This window comes from Impatiens glandulifera, chromosome 7 (assembly GCF_907164915.1).
Source record: "Impatiens glandulifera chromosome 7, dImpGla2.1, whole genome shotgun sequence".
Taxonomy (NCBI): Eukaryota; Viridiplantae; Streptophyta; class Magnoliopsida; order Ericales; family Balsaminaceae; genus Impatiens; species Impatiens glandulifera.
Window position 1 is genome coordinate 46,912,098 of NC_061868.1, and position 17,624 is coordinate 46,929,721.

At 29.0% G+C, this 17,624-nt stretch overlaps 3 protein-coding genes across 4 annotated transcripts; 1 reads left to right on the forward strand and 2 right to left on the reverse strand.

Annotated features, from left to right (window-relative positions):
- The first annotated feature begins 1,353 nt into the window (after positions 1-1,353).
- On the forward strand, positions 1,354-5,160 carry LOC124944497 (probable protein phosphatase 2C 22). Of its 2 annotated transcripts, none has more exons than XM_047484756.1 (4): positions 1,354-1,860; positions 3,107-3,298; positions 4,078-4,289; positions 4,379-5,160. In XM_047484756.1, exons 1-4 carry the CDS (start codon positions 1,672-1,674, stop codon positions 4,950-4,952), a joined length of 1,167 nt encoding a protein of 388 aa, XP_047340712.1. In that variant the 5' UTR covers positions 1,354-1,671; the 3' UTR covers positions 4,953-5,160. The 2 variants fall into 2 exon arrangements, with proteins under 2 accessions (XP_047340712.1, XP_047340713.1); XM_047484757.1 differs by having other exon boundaries at positions 3,113-3,298.
- Positions 5,158-14,292, reverse strand: LOC124910069 (pleiotropic drug resistance protein 1-like). The gene is made up of 5 exons (XM_047450693.1): positions 14,210-14,292; positions 12,458-12,578; positions 12,250-12,338; positions 12,083-12,145; positions 5,158-5,209 (listed from the first exon to the last, which is right to left on the reverse strand). The coding sequence occupies exons 1-5, from the start codon at positions 14,290-14,292 to the stop codon at positions 5,158-5,160; spliced, it is 408 nt and encodes a 135-aa protein (XP_047306649.1).
- LOC124944498 (pleiotropic drug resistance protein 1-like) lies at positions 5,312-10,287 on the reverse strand. The gene is made up of 13 exons (XM_047484758.1): positions 9,708-10,287; positions 8,955-9,271; positions 8,711-8,871; positions 8,515-8,618; positions 8,272-8,428; positions 7,947-8,161; positions 7,530-7,862; positions 7,154-7,444; positions 6,845-7,062; positions 6,261-6,488; positions 5,965-6,136; positions 5,644-5,898; positions 5,312-5,572 (listed from the first exon to the last, which is right to left on the reverse strand). The coding sequence occupies exons 1-13, from the start codon at positions 10,284-10,286 to the stop codon at positions 5,318-5,320; spliced, it is 3,285 nt and encodes a 1,094-aa protein (XP_047340714.1). The 5' UTR covers position 10,287; the 3' UTR covers positions 5,312-5,317.
- Positions 14,293-17,624: the final 3,332 nt, after the last annotated feature.

A 17,624-nucleotide genomic window follows, 5' to 3' on the forward strand; every position in this document is an offset into this window, starting at 1 on the left:
ATATATAATATTGAAAAAGTTATAAAATTAGTGTAAATTTTTTTTTAGTTTAAGAATTAAATTTTAAGTTGGAGATGAATATAATCATCATTGACATTTTAAGTTTAAAAATGATTTTGTGAGATTGAGATGGCTTAACCATCAAATATATATATCACATAACTGAATAAATTATTTGAGTTTTATTTAAATGGAAATAAATAGAGATTTTTATATTTTCAATTAGTTTATAATATATATTTTTTAATTTTAATTTAATATTAATAAAAGTTAAAAATCTAACTTGTTACTTAAGTAAAAAATGATTTATAAGATAACAAAGATTATAAGTTTCATTCTATTCCTAACGTCTTAAATTAAATGATTTAAATCAACTTAATTTGAATTTTGATTATAACAAAAGTTATTTAAAATGTAAAAGTTAATTCTTAGAGAAGATATAAATTTTTTAAAGTAAAAAGTCTTAAAATAATAATAATATAAAAATATGATATTTTAATATTTAAGTGAATGAATCAAGGAGGTTATAAATAAAAGGGTAAATTAACTTGGGCCCTTTAACTATTCTCATCGCTTTTTATATATTATATATCATCTTTAATCTTATATTTTATATATATATATAATTAATAAATCGCTTATATATATATATTATTATTAAATTTTATATTTATATAATTATTAAATTTTTTATATAATATATAGATAATATATATAGATAATATATATATATATATATAATTAATGATTATAAATAATACATATAATTTATTTTTAAATTTTGTTATATATATATATAATTTATTTTTAAACTTTATTATATATATATATATAAATAAATAAAGTAAATAATATATATGTAAGAGATTTAATAATTATATAAATATAAAAATTAATAATAAAAGATATATATATATAATATTATATATAAGCTTTTAATAATTATATATATAAATATAAAAAATAAAATTAAAGATAATATATAAAATAATATATTTTAAGCTTAAATAATTATTTAACTAAAAAAAAAAATTGATCAAAAGGTTATTTATTTGTGAACTTTCTAAAAGTTGAAATAACAATTTGTTAAAAAAATTAATTTAAGAGTTAAAAGTGAATTATCAAAATAATAATTTTTTCAAAATAAAAACTTAATTAGATTGTTTTTATAAAAAAATATTTATTAAAATAGTGATTCTTGGATCTAAATAACTTAAATAAAATTTTAAATTTGAGTCCATAATATTTATTTAATTTGATGGGCTTGATATTTAATAAAAACAATTATTAGCCTGCTAAAATTTGAGAATATAGTTAATAATAAATAATATAACACCGACTCAAGAGAAAGGTGTCCCGTGACCGTCGTCTCCGATTAGAAGCAAAGCAAAGCAACCATTTTTGAAGAAGAAAGAAGAAGAAGATACGGGAAACAATGACACGCCTTTTCGTTTTTGTTTCTCTCTCTAAATCTGCACGGTGTGATGTGTAAACCTACCTATACATTGACAGGTGGTTTCTCTCTTTCTCACATCTGTTCTTCTAACCCTCTGTAAAACCCTCACACCCAATTTATAGATCTGACGACCTCCAAATCTATTTTCACACTCTGGGTCTTCCACAAAGATGAATTTTTCCATCTCTTAGGGTTTTCGTATCAAGAATGTAACAATGGAAGGAACTCAAGGCTTGAATGGTTTAGAAATTGGCTGTTCCAGTGACGGACGCCCTCCAAATCCAACCACAGCTTCTTCGGCTTACAAGCATTGTTTCGGCACCAACCAATTCCTCTCTCCTTCTCCTTCTCCTTCTCCTTCTTCAATTCGGCGCAAGAAATCATTGATTCGTCATGCTTCTATGGTTAGTTTGTCTTTTCAATTCCCTTCATTTATTTCAATTCCCTTCATTTTTGAGAAAGGGGGGTGTTTGTTCTTCTTCATGTCTAGTGGGTCGAATTTCATTAGTTGATTTATGGAAATTGACCCAATTTTGGGAAGGAGCCTACACCCCCTCTAGGCTGCTTTTACTATCTGGTTTTCATATATGGAATGTGGAAATATACATGACTGAAAGATGTAATCGACCTTTTCAAAAAGGTAGGTCTATTTATTGTCTTTCAAAAACTGGAACCACACAAAATTGACTAGGTATTAATTAGTTGTAACCTCATTTGGAAAATTTATTTCTCATCCGGGTGTAGATTCAGATATTTTCCTGTTTGGAATCGAAGTAAATCATACTTGAGCCCAGCTCATATCTAGATCCAGATCCAGATCTCACGATAGAATTGCTTCTCCTGTAGGAGATGATGTCCAATTGAGCTTGGTGAGGGCTAAAATATCCATATGTATTGTTTACAAACTATTCAAATTTCTTGGTAATCCGACAGTTAGATCATTGAAATTAGATGTTTGAATGTGGTCAGCCTTACCTTTTATATCCCACACGTATTTGAATTTGTATTCCATGAAATTTATTGGCGGTTTCTTAGCCAGCTCCAAACACACAAGTGTTTCCAAGTGAAGCCTTTAGTGTCATTGTAAGAATGCCACCCTTTGATATGTAGATTAGATAAGACTAAGAGTCAAATAGATCCACTTTAGCTATTTTAAATGCAAAAAGTAGTAGCCAGTTTTTTGTTTGTTTTGAAAACCATAGTTTATGCCCTGGAGGAAGGCAGCACGGCCCTCATTGTCATGGCCTCCCACTTCATTCAGTGGGATATTAGTTGAATCGAACTTGAGACCTTTGGTATCTTAAGGCAAGACTATTTGTACTTGAGCTACCTTGGTAGTAGCCAAAAATCTTAATGTTAGTTATTTAACTTATTTTGATATTTCTTCCATATTTCAAAGATATGATTAATGTTTTATTTCATATGAAAATACATGTTTTATTGCTTCAATCTTATCCAAATCCATCTTTAGAGAATCCTTAGGCAAGTTCTTTTGAGCCAGAAATGGCATTCATCTGTAAACCATATTCTAAAATAGAATTTAACATATCTGTCTAAACAGATCTTTTCGGCGCTGCTTATGTTTATTTTGCCTGGTCATAAATCATCAAAGCATTTTGTGGAATACAATTTTGACTTTAGCTTTTGCAGGTGAAGGCACGCGCAGGTAGTATCCCAATTGATGACAGTGCAAAAGAGTTTGTTCCAGTTCTTCGTTCTGGAGCATGGGAAGACATTGGGTTTCGCTCGACCATGGAGGATGTGCAAATTTGTGTGGACAACTTTATGCGTGATTATGGGACTAGGAATGTTGCTGAAGAACAGCCAAATGCATTCTATGGGGTAAAAGTCATACTCTTTCTCTTTGAATATAGTTTCAAAATTTTATGTTGCATTTTTTGCTTAGAATTTATGTGTCATATATCTCAGAACTCTTGACTTTTCTCTTCTCTGCTATTACATTTCACATCAAAAGGTCTATTTTATGAAAGAATTGAACCATCTAAAGGTGGGTTGATTCTCATTGCCTAATTGAAACTGTGGTCTTTGTATAATCTCTTGTACGATAACAAACTCTCATTGCCTAATAATTAGGTTTATTTGCCTAATTGGATAGAAGATCATTTACTTTCCCAACTTGCATCAAAGGCTTGTATTGTTTCCTCGGTTTCCTACTTTTAAAAATGACTCAAAGTACTCCATGTTGTTAGTTATTGGTTAACTCTGTTATGTTCTTAAATAATCTCAATCAGCTAAAATATGAAAATGCATTTGCCATAATAATAACTGAGTTAACCAATGAAATGACCTATATTTAAAAGTTCATGAAGCAAAACGAGCTTTTGATCCATCTTCAGGAAGCAAAATGAGCTTTTACCCAATAATATTATGATCATAGATATTTCAGACAACGGATTTGTCCAAAGTTACCATGTATCAAATTTCTAATTAGAAATTCTGTAGACAGGATATATGCATCCAAAAGAAGGATGCAGTTTAGTGAAGTTGAGTGAACTTTTCAAACCGAAAGAAACTTATAATCTTTTTATTTTTACTTTTTATGTTCTTGTTGTATGTGTTTTCCTGAACACTAGCAGCATGTGTCTGATTTGTTGTGCTAGGTTTTTGATGGACATGGGGGAAAGCATGCTGCTGATTTTGCATGCCACCATTTGCCTAGGCTCATTGTTGAGGATGAAGACTTCCCACATGAAATTGAGAGGGCAGTTGCCGCAGCTTTTCTTCAGACAGACAATGCTTTCTCCGAAGCTTGCTTGTTAAATTCCGCTCTCGCTTCTGGAACAACCGCATTGGCTGCTATTGTTTTTGGAAGGTAGGGTTTACTTTATCTAAATCATGGAACAATAATAATAATAATAATAATAATAATAATATTGATCTCTCATGATTTGATGACGTCAGCTCATTGACCGTGGCCAATGCTGGAGATTGTCGGGCAGTTCTTTGCCGACGTGGCAAAGCAATTGCGATGTCGAGGGATCACAAGCCCTGTTGTTCCCAAGAGAGGAAACGAATAGAAGCGTCCGGGGGCTATATTTATGATGGATATCTGAACGGACAGCTTAATGTGGCTAGGGCATTGGGAGACTGGCATATGGATGGACTAAAGTCTCGGGCTGGTGGGCCCCTTAGTGGAGAACCGGAGTTCATGAGTAGGATTCTGACGGAGGAGGATGAGTTCCTCATAATAGGTTGCGACGGAATATGGGATGTTTTCATGAGCCAAAATGCGGTTGATTTTGCTAGGAGGAGGCTTCAGGAGCATAATGATCCTGCTTTGTGTAGCAAGGATATAGTAGAAGAGGCTATGAAGAGGAAGAGTGGAGACAATCTGGCTGTTGTGGTTGTTTGTTTCCAAACGCATCCTCCGCCTAATCTGGTGGAACCCAGATCCAAGGTGCAACTTCATCGAAGCATTTCCGCCGAAGGATTTAAAGAGTTGCAGGGCTTCTTGGATACTTTCGAGACAAGATGATGATGATCAAGATTTTTCCTTTTCTTTGAGTGTGTTTCCTAGGTTTCATTTTGTTGGTTTTAGATTTTCGGAGAGGTTTTGTTTGTTTCTAACTGTAAAATATACTGCGGAAGTTAGAACATCCTGATTTTGTTTTTCAGAATAACGATACAGGCTTAGAATTTTATTTTCTTTCAATGAGGGTGTTTGAGCCGATTTTTAGATTTCACATATATATCCAGTACTGATTTCTTATACTACAAATCCAACAGAACAATAAACTGAAATAACAACTTAAAAGTTACAATTGACCTAGCAAACATTTATAATTTGGTTTATGTTACAGTCACAAAGTTTAGTTTTTTATACATAGAATGGTACTAGAGTTATCTTTTTTGGAAATTGAAAGCTTTAATAGCAAAGGCAAATATGACAGCAAACATGATACTAAATCCAAAGACAATAGAAGCAACAATGGGAAGATAATCTTGTCTATATCCCAAGTAAATCTCCAACAATTGTTTCACATGAATACCGTCCTCCAAAATACCATCTTTATCGTATTGTGTTATGACAAGTCCGTATACTGTCCACGCCACGGGGCATATGTAATAGTACCACCTCCACCATATTGGGATCCTCTGTCGAAGTAGCAAAAACATTATAAACTTCAATCCGTTTTTTTCTTTCTTAGAAAACAACAATGACTTACGGATTTAGGAACGATGAAGCCAGAGAAGGCATTCCATAGGAAGAAGAATCCAGACGCAATAATGGCCGCGATGTTATGGTTAGGAGTGATTGCAACAGTCATCATCCCGTAGAATGTGAAGTATAGTAAGGTGAAGTAAATCAAGAATATATACCAAAAGAACTTCCCAACAGTCCATTCCAATCCCATCAAGGGGTAAATTATCGATGTATATACTATGGCTTGAAATAGAATGTGAGGAAGTTCAATGACAACCTGCATGTGTTTCAAAATAACCATTAGAGATTTTGTACATTTTTTTTGTTTCTCAATTTTCGTTACCTGTCCAAAGGCATAAGGAAAAGCTGAATACATTCCAGCAGCTCTTTCTCTATAAAAGACGGTTCTTTCTGTGTCGACGACTGGCTGCACTAACGTGGCGTTACTCGTGCCAAGAAATACAACAGCGACGTAGATTGAACCGGTTGAATTAAGGATATCTTGTATCCTGTCCCTGAAAAATTCATTCAAACATAGTATAAATTCATAGTACTTGACCAATATAAAAACACTTTTTGGATCACCCTTGACCAAGATTCATGAATATTTTCAAATGGACCTACATGTGTTATAAGTACCTTTTAGATCCCATGTTATAGCTCAATGTTCCCAAAATAACTGCCATCATAGCAGTTATGTATACACGCATCGCGGTATATGTCGGGTTTCGCCAATACGACAAATGTTGTTTCCATAGACAAGCTATGCATTGCGTAAAGAACGATTGTGAATATTTGGACCCGAAATGTAGGTCTTTTGATCCCGGAGCCGGCCTACTTAGTTCCTCTATAACTGCTTTATTTTTCCTTCAACATGTGAATTCATATATTTTTAGTAATAAAAAACAAAAAACTATAATAAAAAAATCAACATAACATTTTCTTAGACCAAGTTTATTAAGGGCTAGCATAAACATTACATTTTAATTAGAATGTGTTTAATGAAAAAATGGAAACCTATTTCTCACCCTCTTACCACCTTTATTTTGGTGATCAATTTTTAATTTTTTAAACATACCATCCATCCACTTTAATTATTAATAATAATTGAAATTGAAACCTAAGTCTCTTATAATTAGTTCTTTTTTTTTACACTTTATACTACATTTTTGTGGGTGACTATTATTGCTTGATCTATCATAAGTAGAAATGAATATACATACTTGTATAATTCCGAGTTCTTGTATAAATCGGCAAAATTAATCCCGAGAGTAGCTTCTTGCGTCGTGGTAGTCACTTCTAGCATCCAAGTCGCGGGATTGTAACCTTCTTGAATTTTTCCAACTCCATCAATTCCCTCGAAGTAGTTGATCAAATCTCGCGAATGACAACCTAACGGACCAAAATATATCTCTTCTCCGCCTAATTTCAATAAAAACAACTGCAACATACAAAATAATAGTAGCTATTATTAGCAACAAATTTTCAACAATAACCCGCAGTTAAAATATGATAATTTTTTCTTTTTTTACCTCATCGAAAGTATCAAAGACATCGACACTTGGCTGGTGGATGGTGCAAACCACGGTCCGTCCCGTATCCACAGTGTTCCTTACGGTTCTCATAACAATTGCAGCCGCCCTTGCATCAAGCCCCGTGGTTGGCTCATCCATGAATATAATGGAAGGGTTAGCCACAAGCTCGACCGCAATGGTAAGCCTTTTTCGTTGCTCAATCGAAAGACCACTAACACCGGGTAGCCCCACGAGCCCATTTTTTAGTTGTTTTAGCTCTACAAGCTCCATAATCTCATCTACAAACATCTTTAAATAATAAAAATGACCAAAACATTTATTATTAGTACTTTTTCAAAAAAACTAAAGAAAGTGTTTTGAACAACTAATATACCTTTCGGGTCTCCGGGTCGACTTCGGAAGGTAACCGAAGCCATGAGGAATAGAGTAAGGACTCGTAAACCGTCACTTGAGGCGAATGAATATCGGTTTGCTCACAATATCCCGCAACTCGAGCAAATGTTTCTTGATTTTTTGGGTGACCCGATATCGTTATATTTCCCTTTACATAACCCGCGGTTTTTCTACCCGCTAAAACATCCATAAGGGTTGTTTTCCCAGCTCCCGTTACGCCCATAACTGCCACAAGGACTCCCGGCCTAAATACACCACTTACTCCTCTCAAAATTTCCAACCGTTCTTGCGACATTCCGTGCGCTTTCATTTCCTACACGAATCCGATAATTTAAATAACATAAACAAACACATCTTATCATAAGTACTGCCCAAATGAACTTATTTAACTACGTACCTGCGGCATATTGACAGAATAACTTATATTCTCAAATGTCATGTGAACTTGTTGAAACGGGAGAATCATTCCTCGTTCCCTTTTCTGGTTAAAACCGCGGTTGCTATGCGACTTGGCGTCCTTTCTAATTGTCGATAACTCAAGGAGACGTCCTTGAACGTTAGCATTTCTCTCGTCGAATGTCCCTTGAGATAAATTTGTCTGCTTACCATAAGCTGCATGCATGCAATTAAATTATATTTATCAAATGAGACCCTTTGTACTTTGAAGTAACACACCATGCATATATAATCATTACAAATTAAATTTATTTATTTTTACTCACGATTAAGGTAAGTTAGAGCCAATGTGCAAAGAACATTGAAAAGAATTGCGTATGCAAATGTAACTCCGACCCCAATCCAATACCAGTAGGGTTGCGGAAATATCCCGCGAATCTTCAACACTTCAATCCCCAAAGTTTCCGAAGAAATAGGCGAAATCTGGTGAAAATATAACAAAATTGAGATAATTTAGAAATTAACCACTATTTTCTTTAATAAAAGAACTTAATTAATCAATAATTTACTTTGCTCCAGCTCTTGCCAAGGAACTCATTTACAGCTATAGCATTTTGACCATACATCATAGGTGATAACCAATAAGCCCATGTCCACCAGCTTGGAATGTCAACTACAAAATCAAATGTACAACAATTTTTAAGAAAATTTTTTGTTAACAAATTTTAAAAAAAAAACATTAATAATTTTAATATTGTTTCTTACCTCGTGACACCACGAAACCTCCTAAGGCGATTACCAAAAGTAACGTAAACGTCCCGATCATGTTTACAATGATCATCGTCCTTCCAACCGCGGCCAAGAACATGAACATTCCACATGCCGCCTGATTAATACATACAAGAAGCAAGTATTGTTTGAAGAACCTACATTTACAACATCCATAATAAAATTAGTAAATGAATTCAACTAATTTTAACCTAAGAAAAATGAATACAATTGGTGCTACCTTCTGATATCGGGGTCCATTCCAATAGGATAATAAGTAAAGGTAACCCAAATGGCGACTTCTACAAAACTGACTATAAATTTGACAATCCATATTGGTAATGTGTAAGCCCAAGCCGGGAAGAACAATGAGTTCCTTTGTTTGAAGAACACCGAAAGCTTCAAAACGCTTAACGCGAGTTCAATGTAACCGTTAAACATCATTACCATAATGGTTAAGAATAGAGAACTCAAGAAGATACCGCCATCTAGTGTAGTTTCCTTTGGCATGCGTGTTCGTAGAAACGTTGACATAGCTATTAATGCTAAAATGATAAGCTGGAGAAAATACCAAGATAATTTAATAACAATTTAAATAATAACTATTATATTTTTCAATATATAACAATTTTGTTCTTATAGACTGCCCTGTTATTAACATGTACATAAATAATTTCAGAAGAACAATTCTAAAATAATTCAATTAAAATAAAAATACTATCATTGGCCATCAATGTAATGAATTTTACTTTTGTTTTCAAGATTTTTTATTTTTATTTTTAAAAAGACTATCTCAAGGTGACATAATTACACTCAATTAAATTAGAGTGATTTTAGTGTTATCTTGAGTAACCACTGGATTAGTTAAATTGGAAATAACATTCCTTATAAAATCAAATATAGTTAAATTATTAAGTGGAAGGTTATTATTATATGGAAATTTGACATAATTACTTAAAAGAAAATTAAAAAGAGAAATAGAAATATTACTCACTTGAACCATCTTGAATATGTAAATGATTGAGTTTCTCTTCATGAGTAAATATTCTCTTGATGCAAGAACTTTGAAGAGTTCCTTATTACTAATTCCATACTTTTTCTTTGTTAAAGTGTTTGGATGACTCTTGGCCTTATCGAACCCAAGACCGAGCTCATCCTTTAGTCCCCGACCAACATGAAACAATTGAAACGCGTCTGCGAATTCTTTTGCCGTGACAAATCTATATGGATCATTCTCACTCGCCCAATACGCCACTTGGTCTTTTCGTGATGTTACCTCTTGTAAGAAGTCTGCGATATCTTTTCTTTCGGGACATTTGAATCCCTTGTATTCAAAAAACTCGAGGACATTCTCGCAAGGACCTTGGTAAACGATTTGACCGTCGGAGAGAAGTATTATGTCGTCAAACAAGGCATACGTTTCCGGTGCTGGTTGGAGAAGAGAAACGAGGGCAGTCCCTTTGAAGGCCTCGATAGACTTTTTTATCGAGTTGATGATTTGATAAGTCGTGGAACTATCTAACCCCGTCGATATTCCATCCATCAAAAATGCTCGAGCTGGCCCTACTAGCATCTCACCTGTGAATCATCCAGAAACCAAGTAATCATAATTCTAATCTATTTTGAATAGCCAACAAAACTATATTCAATTCAATTCAAATTAAAAAATATTTTCTCTCTAAAATATAGAACAAATTATGAAATTTTAATATATAATATAGACAAATTATTATGATCTAATGTAAAGTTTATTCAAATAATCAAAGTTAATCATTCAAAATATATTAATTAATTTTAAGACTTACCAATTTGTTTTAGTAAATCTACCAAACAAACAATAGTTGTTAAATATTAATTTTATTATTATATAAAATAAATTGTTTTAAATAAGAGAAGAAGAATGTATATGAATAGAAAAAGTTAAAATATTTTAACTATATATTTGTTAATTAATTTAATTATTTTTATTCAATTAAAAGACTTCATTTTTTAGTTATTATTTATCTATTCCATATTTATTTAGTTAGAAAAACTTATTTAAAAACTATTATTATTTATTACTATTACTTAATGGTTTGATAATTAATTATTTGTTTAATAAGATATATATATATTTTTTTAAATTATAATTATTTTAAAATTAATTTACAAATATACATTATAATTTAAATTTATCCAAAATAAATAAATAAAACAAACCATCTAAATTGTTTATTTATATAAGTTTACCTAAAGTAAGTCTTTTCTTTTGGCCACCGGAAATACCTCGTCTCATAGCATCACCTACCAACATATCAGCACATATCTCCAGTCCTAAAATCTGGATTTTTACAAATTAATTAATCATTTTAAGATTATAATAAATCAAAATATAAGTCATATGTCTAAAATAAAATTTAAGTTTCCACCTTCATAATATAATCAGTAATCATATCGGCATCATCTTTATCGGGTGAAGCCTGTAATTATCAATATCATAGGTTAAGATTGTAAATAAACTTTAATTCAATCTTATTATTTAAATTATCTTAGTAATTTTACCTAAAAAAAATTTAGTAGGAATAGAGAATTCATTTTTAGGCACTCCCTTTTGTCATTTAAGTTATAATTTGTTGGATTCTTTCTAACAAAATTTAATGCATACTTAGTTACAAATTAAGTTTGATTATAAAATCATTAGTTACAACAATAATATATTGCAAGTTTAGTTGCTAAATTTTGTTACAAAATTAATTACACTTTTAGTTACAATATCTTAAACAAAAATGTAACAAAATAATTAGAAATAAGTTCATTAATGGAAAAAGTTACAATGATAGTGACTTGAAATAATAATTGTTACAAAACAGTTGGACAAAATTGTACAATTGTGACATTCAAAACTTTAGTGTGGCTTCTTAAAAAACATCAAACAGTGTTGCATTCAAATGAGCTACAGTACTAACCTTGGTGTAATTATCAATATTTGGATCATTTGTGATATCAGCTTCTTTCTCTTTTCTCAACAATTCCATCAATATATCTAACAAAAAGCGCAAATTATTATATCGAAGTAAGTCTTTGTTAGCGTAATTTTTATGTGAAAGTATACTGACCATGTCTAATTCCCGGGCCTTGACATTTTGCAGCAAAAGTGAGAGTCTCCCGAACCGTCATTTCTCCAAAATGAATGTCGTATTCGCTTACATAAGCTGTAGTTCTCTGCGGAATACACTCGTCTAATCCGTAACCATTGTATGTAACTCGTCCCGAAACCTGAAAAAAAAATTAAAATGACGAATTCTTAACTAGTTTTCTTTTGTTTATTATAAATATAGTGTTATAGGAAATGATTCTCATTATCTTACATTTAAGTCTGGATCAAGTTTTCCAGCCAAAGCTTGAAGTAATATGGTCTTCCCTGAGCTAGGGGGACCCAACAATAATGTCAATCTGCTAAATAATTATTAATTAAAATCTAGAAAATGAGTTTTGCACTGGTAAAATAAATAAGGATTAAATTATATATAGACATGATTAATGTACTATTTTTTTACCTTCCTGGCTTGATGATTCCACTGACATCATGAAGTATGGTAAATTTTTTCTTTCTACTCGGAGTAATTCGGAGATAATTCAAGAACCCCTAAAGAATTGTAAGAAATAAACAAATTTACAATATAGACTTAAACTTGAAAAGTTACTTTTTTTATTTTTTATTTTTACTGAGGTGTGTATAAATAAGTAAATAAATAATTAACCTACCAGCAATAAATTGATAGTAAAATTAGGTAGAGTGGGCAGGCCACTACTCCCAACATAAGCCTCCCCATCAACACTTAAATGCTCAAATCTGAGTTCCACACTTGGTATTTCAATCCCAAATCTACATCAATAAATTCATCATAATTCAATTATTATTTCTTAATATTAAAATATTATTTTATTTTGTACACCATATTGTCTAGGTATAGTACTTTACATTTATTGTTATAGCCATCCACATTTAAAAAGCCTATTGAACTATTTAAATTATTTATTTTAGTTATAAATTATAAAAAGTTAAGTTAGGTTGAAAATGTTTAAAAATATATTAATATTTAATAAAACAATACATTTTTAAAATAAATAAAGTAAATTAGTTTTTAGTAGAAATCCTTAACATATAAATAAGCTCCAAAGGTAGTAAAATATTATGATATTTTAATTTCTTTTAACAATCAAATATCTTAGTTAATATATATATTTATATATTTTAAATATATATGGACTATTTTAAAAAATTAACAAAGTCATTTAATTTATTAATTAAAATTTTTTATTTTAATAAAAAAAATTAAATATTTTAAAATTTCATCCTAAAAATCAAATAATCAATTTTTTTTGTGACAAATAATGTTTTTTTCAAAATAACTCTGTAAAAATCTTTAAAAAAACTAAGATCAATCCAACTCTAGGAGCTTGATCTTTGAGTTTTAGGGTTATTAATATAAGGTTTTTTTACCTAAAATTTATTTAGTAATTTGTTTTCTATTAAAAATATATTTTATTAACCCAAAAAAAGAAATGAGAGAAAAATGGCTATATTGATATTTTAAACCCAAAATATAATTTTTTTTTAACAAAGAATTTTTAGAAAAATACATTCTACAAATTTGAATCGAAATAACTCAGGTTGGCTTACAATATCTAACTAGCTATGGGCACCATGCATGTTTGGAGAGATATACATGAATTTATTTAGGTTTCATTAATTCATCATTGAATAATGAAATGTTATATTTATCCTAGTTGATTTATTTATTCAATTTGATTTTATCTATCAAACTCAACCTTCATTGATTTTGATATTCATAATCAACCGATATTAATTTCTTACCAGAGGCTGATCTACTGCTCATTTGGTTCAACCTCCCTATTTTCGTAATATTTTTAAATTTAATTCACTATTTGTTCCTTTAATTTTTAAAAAAATATATAGCAAAAACTCATATTCTTCATTCGTTTTATCCATAACTTTTTCTCAACCCAATTTTTTTTTTCAAATTTTGAATCCTTCATTGTTTCTTAAGTTATGTGATGGTAACAAAAAACTAATTTCTAAAATGCAGTACTAATAAAATCAAAACATAAAAAGGTAAAAGAAATACCCAAGGTAAGTTCACAACATGGAATGTGATAGGGACTAGATAGTAGTCCAAACTAACAAAAACTCCTTTCATGTTGGTTTTTTTTAAAGTAAATACGGTGTAGTCTCGATGAGTTGTTAATCACGATCTAGTCTTGAAGCCATAATCATTGGTCTAAGAAACATGAATAAATTAGTAATAAAGGATATTGGTGGATAGATCTATAGTTTATAGAACATATCATTTTCAAATATTGTGTTTATTACACAATTAATTTATAAACTTTGTGTTTGGTAAGTGAACTAGAAAGGAGGGATGAATTAAATTAAAAGTTGGAGGGAAAATGAGAGATTTCCTAGATTTAATTACTATACATATAATTAATTACCTTTCTATACGTTGCTTGAGGTTAATAAAGAACTTGTCATTTTCTTTTCCAATATCGCAACTTGCAGATATCTCGTTCTGCATCACTTCCTCTTCTTCTTCTTCACCACCTCTCTCTCTCTCTTTATTATGATGTTTAGAAGCTAAATAAATATCTATGGATCTTGATGAGGAAAATGAAGGGTTTATATAACACGTGAGATGATGAACAAAGTCCTATTAATGATTTGTTTATACAATAATTTCCTTGCTACAAATTTCCTTATATAATTTAAGGCCAGTCATGGGTCTAGGGACGGATATATGGGAGTCGGGTGGTGGGCCTGTTTAAATTTGACTATACCTACTAATTTTTTAAAAAAAAATTAAATTTTTTGATAATTGTTTAACTAATTATTAAAAAAATAGTAAAATTTACCTTTATTCAAAATTTTATAGATATCTTTTTAAATCCACCCCAAATTTTTTTAAACTCATCGTAACCTTATTTCCTAAGTTCGTTCCTCGGTCTAAAAACTATGAATTAATAACCGATCAGAATTGTGTCCATCTTTTTGATAAATTTAAATTAATTTTATTACGTTGGTTATTCTTTGTTAAGATTCTAGACTTTATATTTAATGGATTGAATGTATCAAATATTAAGTTTATTCTCATAGATATGTTTAAACTAACTAAAACAATTTATTAAATATCAAGTAAAAAACATTAATATGATAACAATTTTAAACAATTTTTTTGTTAAATAAAAACGTAAAATTCAAGTTGGCATACATTAAAAATTTATTTGTTAATCGTAATATTAATTAATATATTTTGAGTGTGGATTAAATGATTTGAATAGATATTAATAAATTGATTTTTTTTTTTTATATCAAAACACTATATCCGATTCTATAACCTATATATGAGATATTTTTCGATTTCAGCATAACAGTTCAACTATTTAAATCAATTTAAATACTCATTTTAAATTAGGTTAAACCCAAATTGACATAATTAAAAAAATGAGTAAATGGTAAATATAGTAAAAGGCTAATAGTTGATATACTTAGATTTTACTATATTTTTTTATTCTCTCTTCTTCTATATTCTCTCTTCTTCTAAATAGGATTGTTATTAAATGCAAGGGATTCACTTTAAAATTGAGATATTTATATTTTATTTAGTTAGGGAGAATTATCATGTAATTATTTACAGAAAAATAATATATACAACATTTTTATACAACACTTACCTGATTTAGTAAGAAAGAGAAAATATTTTTCTCTTTTTTATATTTTTTAAAAGATATATTTTATCTTTCTTACCAAATCAAGTAGGTGATTATGAAAGTGCTTTATAAAGACGTATAATTGTGTTGTATATATCATTTCTCTTATTTAAATAAGAATCATAAAATTAAAAGTCAAATAAAAATGTTATCTAACCCAAAACACCACATGAAAATAATCAAAATCTCCACTAATAGAACCCGATAAGTTCCTTCAAAAGATTCAAAATACCACAAATAAGAAAAAACTAAAAATTTAGACCACACTTTTAGGTACATTTTATATTGGTTTATTTTTCAATTAAATTGAAATAAAAAATTAAAATAAAAACTAGAGGAAGTTGTCCTCTTGTCTATAATCAAATCCAAATATTAACAAACATAATCACTCAAAAGTCAAATCATACTAAAATAAGTCATTATTCTAAACAAAAATAAATTAAGTTCAATGTGATATGAGCACTCATATTGTTAAATGGAATACTTTTTCAGATTAATTACTTAATTATTCAATATATTAGAACATGCCATAAAAATAATTATATTAAATGCTGGATGCCTACTTTTTTTTTTTTGGAACATTTCCAATTTGTGATAGACAAGAAACAAGTAATGGTTAGAGTTGGAAATTCTTTTTCGATTTTTCTACTCTTTGATATTATTTTTATTTCTAATTTTACACTCACATGTGAGTTTGTTTGATATTTTTTTCCTTATATAAAATTACATATTATATATTTTTTTAATTATTCAATTCATCAATTAATATATTAAAATAAATATATATATATATATATTAAAAATTTTAAATATAATAAACATATAGTAATTTAACTCATTAAAATCGATAACATATATATTTTTTCATAATAAAACCTCTCAAATAACTCAATATCAAACAAGCTCACTCAATTATAGTTTCTGGACAAAATTTTCTTCTTTTAACCAACCTAATTTTATTGATTATGGTCGGCATTACGGAATTTAATGAGATTCATGTGAAGTTTGGTTTTGATTGTGGAATTTTGACGACTTTTTTGCAATGTTTATATAAGCTAGCTTATCCACACGACACTTGGACCATCCTTAATAAATACCATCATTTCAAATTTTAATAAATTTTACTTGGTTTCATGATATATTGATTACCTATTTAATCAGCAACTACATTTGTAAATGTGTATGAGTGTTCTGAATCAAATTTTCGATTGAATTTCATTTTCGGTTTTCGAATAGAATTTTAAATTAATTTGAATTCAAATACAGTTTCGATTTGATTTTCGATTTAGGTTTCAACTCGAAAAATAAATCGAATATCGAATTCATTTTAATTATATATTATATAATTTATTATCTATAAATAAATAATTTATTATATAGTATATAAAAAAATTGAATTCGAATTATTAGAAATCGAACCGAAAATCAAATTCGAATTCAGTTCGATTTTATTATAATTTCATCGAATTTGATTCAATTTTCAAACATGTTAGATTTGGAATAAAAGTAGTATTAGTGACAACATGTTGTTAATGCTTATTTCTCTTTTATATATATATAAATAAAGTTGTAGTATGTGAATATAAACTTAGATATTTGTTTGGTTTTGAGTCAAATCTCTTTAAAAAATAATTTTTTTAAACTAAAACTAAAACAACAATAACAAAAATTAGAGTAAATTGATTTTGGATAAGTTATAATATATCTTTTAAAATGCTTTTATTTTATTTTTATAAAATTTAAATATATATGATATAATAATTTAATCTATTTTTCATCAAATAAAATGTTAAAAAAATTAATAAAAATCCCAAATAATCCAACATCACACAAGTTTTGATCTTGTTTTTAAAAAAAAAAAAAATCTTGTTTGACCAAAAAAAAATGTTATTTTAGATTTTTATAGAATGAATTATCATAATATCATTTTATATTTAAAATTTAAGTTGAATAAAATTAATATAAAAGTAATATAATATTTTAATTAATAAATTGTGTGATTTTACATTTAAAATATAGGAGTGATAGATTTTTTTTTTTAATCTAAAAGTACTTTAAACTCAATTCAATGTCAAACGAGCTTTAATCATTCAAAAATAGTATGTTAGACATTCAGAATAAATATGTTATACTAACCAGTTTC